Source organism: Anarrhichthys ocellatus, unplaced genomic scaffold, assembly GCF_004355925.1.
Source record: "Anarrhichthys ocellatus isolate YVR2014 unplaced genomic scaffold, GSC_Weel_1.0 scaffold50, whole genome shotgun sequence".
Lineage (NCBI taxonomy): Eukaryota > Metazoa > Chordata > Actinopteri > Perciformes > Anarhichadidae > Anarrhichthys > Anarrhichthys ocellatus.
This window is the reverse complement of record NW_022280080.1, coordinates 353992-360559: the sequence shown is the minus strand read 5'-3', so window position 1 is coordinate 360559 and position 6568 is coordinate 353992. Positions and strand designations below refer to the sequence as shown.

The 6568-nt window shown below is 42.0% G+C and overlaps 1 protein-coding gene across 1 annotated transcript in view; it reads right to left on the bottom strand.

The window, feature by feature from the left end:
* wdr4 (WD repeat domain 4) overlaps positions 1-6568 on the bottom strand; it is a 14026-nt gene that overhangs the window by 3566 nt on the left and 3892 nt on the right. Inside the window, exons 5-8 of the mRNA XM_031869954.1 lie at positions 4102-4214; positions 3433-3493; positions 2724-2828; positions 296-357 (exon numbers count right to left, since the gene is read on the bottom strand). Coding sequence (XP_031725814.1) covers positions 296-357; positions 2724-2828; positions 3433-3493; positions 4102-4214 — 341 coding nt within the window. The remainder of the gene's footprint in view (positions 1-295; positions 358-2723; positions 2829-3432; positions 3494-4101; positions 4215-6568) is intronic.

Sequence of the window (6568 nt, the reverse complement as noted above, 5' to 3'; positions counted from 1 at the left end):
GTCCTGTTTCAATGTGAGGATGGTGGACGGAGGATGTCATGCAGACAAGCAACACGTAGGAAACATAATAGTGTTTGATTTCACTTCAGACCAGATATCTGTTAGTTCAGAGGCTATGATGTGTTCACATGTATTTAGTCATTAGCATCGTTGTGTGTTGGTACATCTTAGGTAAAGAGGTACAAATGAAACACGTATGTATGGTTTACATGTTGTACTAACGTGTTATTTGTAAGTGCCTTCTCCATTTCAAAGGTTAGTCAGATGAGTGATTGATACAGAGGGAGCTACTCACCTTTCACACTGCACAGCTACATGACGAGCGTCAGCAGAGCAGGTGATACGGCACACCGTCGACTTGTGGGAAATAAAAGAAAGACAAGGAGTGAAGTCATTACAGGCCTCTCACTGTTCTTACAGAAGAAGGGGAGGTTACCTACTGTCTGCACTGCTACTTAATAAGTAAGGGCGTCAACCTGGTTCTGCCTCATTGCTCTAAATATCTCTAAGACGGTGACTTTAAAGCTGCATTACTGCACCGTGTTATTTTCACTATAGATGACATGACTACAGTGTGTATAGTGTGAAGAGTGTTGCTCGTAGTAACAAACCCTCATTAGAGTTATGCTCAGCCCTACAGAGCGCTTCAGCCTCTTCCTGCTCATTGCTGTGGTGTTCAGCTGCTTCCAGTGAAAAGGCTCTGATGTACTGAGTGCAAACAACACTAACGTAAAACACACACTAACAGCGTGGAATGGTCCTCTTAAGAGAGAAACATAATATTGTGGCAGCACATGAATATGTTTACTGACTTTATAACAACAATAAAGTGGTTTAATCATGTAAGTGCTTGTTCAATAACAAGTACCTTTAAATGCACTCAAGGCTTGGTGGCCTAAGCAAACACATTCAAACTAACATTACAAACGTGACTCATTTTAGACTCTGATTTAAATTTGAATCCTCATTTTAACAATGTCATTAAAACTGGCTTTTTCATTTTAGGAATATTGCCAACGTCAGGCCTTTCATTCATGCATTTATTATGAGCCATTCAGACTGCTGTAACTTCATCTCCACTGGATCACCTGATGAGTCGATAAGAAAGCTAAAGCTAGTTCACGCTGCAGCCCGGGTGGCATCACCCCAGAGAGTAACACACAGCTGCCTGTATCTTCTACAATGGATTCTGAAGTTTTTTACTTGTTTACAAACCTTTCAACTAAATGACTCCTAAAAAAGACTTTCATTTTATGTTGCAGCCAGATCACCAAGGTGCTCCTCGTGTTCCTCTTAGATGTTCCTTGTGTGTCCCATGAAGGGAACAGTGAGAGGGCCTTCTCTTCTACAGTGGAGCGTGCTGCCTCTGGATATCAGAATGCTAAACTCTCCCTGTATCTCTTCAAGGAAATGAAGAACCTCTCTTTTAAACCCAGCATTTAACCTAAAGTATTTCTACTTAGGCACGTGGTGCTTTGAGCCAAATGCTAACACGTCTTAGCTTCATTACCCGACGGACCCCAGATGTGCTGGGCCTGCCAGATGGGCTTGGGGTCCTGCCCTTACAGATGAAGTCACACATTCTGATTGGCTGTGTGTGGGAGAGACTAAACTGTGCACCCTTATGCACCGCTCCTACTCTGCGTGCGATTGGCTGTATCCTTCCAGGCCGTTGCTAAATGCTAACGTTAGCCTAGCTATGATGCTTAACGACGCTATGGACTTTGTCCCTGTAGTCCTGCGGTAGGTACCCGATCCACTTCTGAGACATCTTTAGGCGAGAAGTCAACGGTCACAATCACTTCAGAGGGTTGAATGTGTTTGAGCCCCGTGGGCCTTTGGATTCTCCTTTATTTGTCTTAAAGCACGGAGCTCTTTAGTTACACATGAATATTGATCAATATTCATGTGTTTATTACTACTTAAATGTTTGGGGATATTTTTGTTATTTGTGACATGCTATATGGAAATAAATAGAGTCAACATGTAAACATGCGAGACCATCAAAATATATATTTATGAATTATATCAGAAATGTTGTATTTTAGTTTATTTTCATAAAATGTACATTCCAAGTTGTAGTTAAGAGCAGCAGACCATCATTACCCATAGATCTTGATTATTATATTGATGGGTATATTGCCTTTGAAATTTAGATTTTATACGAGGTGATCTTATTTTTTTCTTTACTGCATCTCCGCTTACTCTGGAACAGGAATATACATAGATTTACTTACAATGGATTCCTTTTCCTTAGCTTCGTACATTTCAAATGAGACCAGAGTTATGGTTGGGGAGCTATTTCTGAGTCATTTTGGGGGGGGGCTATTTCAGGCAGTTTGTCTGAGGGATAGGGCTACATGTTCACAGGTTAGTTAGCATGCTAATGTTTGCTAATTAGCACAAAACACAAAGGACAGCTTTGGTCATAAACCAAAAAGTCAGAGGATTACCAAAGTCATTATAATTCGTCCAGCAGGGAGGATAGATATTTGCATCACATTTGATGCATATAGAGGTTGAGACATTTCACTCAAAACCACAAATGGCGACCTCATGGTGGTGCTAGAGGAAAAGTCAAGGAGTCATCACAGTCAGTGGGATTCATCCTCTGGGGACCATGAATATCTGAACCGGTTTGTGGCAATCCATCCAATAGCTGGTGAGATCTATCAGTGAAAGACGAAGGGTCCCGGTATCACCAGTCATCAGGACATGCTTACCTTGTGTTTGACAGCCTCAGAGCTCGGTGCATCTTCAAGCTCCTTGAGGTCCCAGCTCTGCAGCTTACGGCCAGACTCGTACTCCCACAGCTTCATGGTCCCGTCCTGACAAGCACAAACCGTCACATTGGTTTCAGTTAATCGTCCCTGATGGAACCTTTGGGACAGTTTTGATGTTATGCGGTCAAAGTTTCAATGTACATTAGATCTTTGCTGCATTAAAATACAAACTTATGTCTTGCACAAGCGTGAGACTGTTTATGTGGAAGTGTTTAGATAGTAAGGTTTTAGAGTAGATGCATGTGTTTGTGAGGTAGTGAGCATACAACTGGATAAAGGACACTTGGACTTCACTGCACGAGTTGTGTGAGATTTTGTAAACAGATGTTTTGATATCATTTTGCTGTTTTTAACAATACGCCCATTTACTTCAACTGATCAAGACTTTTCTCCGTTCACCGGGAAAGCATGACAAAAAACAAGGTAACATTTTGATTTCCATCCCCATCGTGTTACCTCCTCCAGTGATAGATAGTGACTAACAAACTGATAAACAATCGGTCATTGTGTGAAGTATTCCTTTAAAAAGCAGATGAAAATCAAAGAGTCACATCTACACACAAATCTTTTTTTGACGATAGACTAAAATGGAGAGCATGGAGCTCATAATGTAGCCTGCGTGCATATGTAACTTGTAATGTGCACACACCCCCGATCCAGACAGAAGCCAGTGTGGATGACCTGGAGGGACCAGCAGAGCACTGACAAACCTAAAAGACAACACAGGAAGAGTATTAATGAAATACAACTTCACGCACGCTCGCACGCACACACACACACACACACACACACGCACACACACGCACACGCACACACACACACCTTTTTTCTTACCTTGAAAAAGGAGCAATGACTGTCTAAATGCACAGTTTAAGTCAGCAGGACTCATACGGTTGTTGATCAATACAAACCACACAGGTAGTACGGGGTCAGCCTGGGTTTTCACATTTACTTTTACCCGACTCCACTCCAGCAGCTGTTGCTGTGTCCCTGAGCATACAACCATCCCAACTGTGGTTGAAGCTTTAAGTTGAAGGGGGTTTAGAACACAGCTGCGGTCTAGATGAACCTGATTGCACAGGTTCAGCTAGACTGCAGCTTCTAAACCGTATAAGGTCTGCCCAGACAGGTGATAGACAGGAACAGCACATTACGCTGTAGTGTATACTCATTCAAACATTTTCAGTTTGCCCTACAATAATGTCACCTAACATTCCACTAAAAGAAGGTCTGAAATACATTACACTAAATAAGTATTGCAAGAGGAAACTTACAAAGCATCTAGGAGAAAGTGTTCCCTTCAGGTTCAGTTACTCACTGTTGATGTCCCAGGCAGAAGGACTGGATTTTGTATGGAGACCTGAGGTGGCTCACTCTGATCTTCTCGTCACGGTCTGCTGTGATGATGTACTTGTCGTCTGGCGACATGCTCTGAAAGACAGCAGAAGGGGGCAATCATTCAGTCGCTCAACTCAGGCAGACACATTATGAGACAATGGTAGACTAATGAGCCCAAGATCACGAGGGGATAAATGTGTCAGCAGTGTTCTTGCCAAGAACAGAAAAAAACAAACCTTGTCCTGTTTCATGTTCTGCTTTCTGTTGGAGTCAACAGTAACAGGTGCAACGTTTTACCCAAAGATGAACATTGTTCAACTCTCGGGGTCTGAAAAAAATGCCAAAGTTGCAGCGCTCAGTGCAGAATAGACACCTACCGCCTCCTCACGCTCCCATTGCAAATAATTCAAAAAATATACTGGCCGCAGGAAGAAAGGCCTCGTTATAAATGGCCCTTAATACAGCATTTTATCAGGAATATCACCACAGACACCCAGTTCATTACATTACAGTCATTTAGCACACTGGTTCTCAACTGGTCTGGCTGCAGGACTAATGACTCTGGGTCTCTCTGGCCATTTTCTCTTTTGTAAATCATCTTATGATTTGACTTTCACGACTCTCACCTCAACAGTCCTGCTCTGCTGTCTGTATCCTCGTCTCTCCCCGTGTGTCACGGTGTGTGTACATCTCACTCAAATCAGGAAACTTGTCAGAATACACAATATATATTTGATTGGCTGAGTTGCATCACGTGATGTGATTCACAACGCATTGATCAGTGTTTTCCCTGCACCGCTGAACAAGTGCCGTAAATGCTGGAATAATTCCGCTGCATAAAAAATGCCCTTCAAAATAAAATCACAACTTTTTTTTTTGTCAGGCAAAGGCCCACGACCCACTGAAAACGGGTCTGCGACCCACCAGTTGAGAATCACTGATTTAGCAGACACTTTTATCCAAAGCAACTTACAAAAAGTGTATTCAACATTCAGTATTCAAGAGAACTACTAGTCACCAGAAGTCACAAGTGCATCTCCTGCAAAACCTCATCTCACTCTGACGGCCCGCCCGCGGGCCGTCAGAGTGTTAAGTGTACATTTGTGTTATGTACACAACTGCCCTGTAACGATGAGTATTAATGTGATATCTCATTAGAAAGCTACGGTTCTTGTAATTCGATTTATGCAAACCATTTCAAGATACAATAACAACAGCAGGTACAGTTAACATCTCTGTCAAACAAGCACTCCAAAAATAGCCGATAAAATATCGCCGTGACTCACCGATTATGATTCATAACGTCCGCCTTGTGCATGCTAGTCCAGCAAAAACGGTCTTGTTTGATCGCTAAGGGTCCACTCGGTCGAATCCAGTAAAAGATTTAGTCCAAAACACATTAGTATGTCCATAAAGACCCACGGGGGGCTGTTGCATCATTTCAAATTAGCCAGCAGATATGATAACTCGGTGATTATTTCACTTTTCATGTCAACAGAGCGGAGATTTTCATTGCAAAATGGAGGCTGCATTCCGCCGGTTAGATTGACACCTCATTTGACCCAATAGGAGCTTCTATAGCCCGGTCACATTCTGGAACAGCCAACGAGAGTCCGCTTTGAAAGACAATGCCCGCCAATTGGAAACAGATCCTGTTCAAACTCAGGCTCCATATAGCCAATGAAATTACGAAGACAAGGATATGCAGATTTACCAGATTGAATCCTGGGAAAGTTTTCAAAACTGAAATTCAAAACCGTGACTGAGGTACCTGAGAGATTATCAAGAGCAAAGTCTGGTTCATGAGAATTTTCAAAAATCTGTGAAAGTTGACAATGGTTAAATATGATATAGTTAACCATACATCGACATAAATAAACTATAGTTCGAATTTCGGACACGTAGTTTATCGTAGTATATGCATTTTGACATGGTGACGCGAGCCTCCAAATGCGTTTTTGCGCGGCCGCACTCTTAGTAAACCACGTGTAAAATATTAATTTGCTGTCGTATTGTTATCGAATTCTAACTTATACCAGGTACCATGACTTCATCCTGTCGTAGGACTATGTTTTCCGGGTCATAAGTCCCAGCCATAGATAACTGCTGCCATCTGTTGGCCAAAACAATTCCAGGCGGAAATAAAATCCTTCTTTTTCAATGTGTTGAAAACTCCATAGCTCAATGCCAGTAGCACTTACAGTGATTCTGACTGTTTGTGAATAAACTTCAGAGTGTTACCGTTCAATAGAGACTAAAACCATACATGTACTCCCAATGGTTCAATAAGAGCTGTCAGTTTACTTTGGGTACGCTTTGGATAGGCGTTTTAGGCAAATTTTACAGGAGTGATAAGATTAAACAAGCATCTAAGAGTATACACCAGAGCAGAAGTACAGAAACAAACTAGTACGAATACAATAAGTGCAACAAACTAGTACGAATAC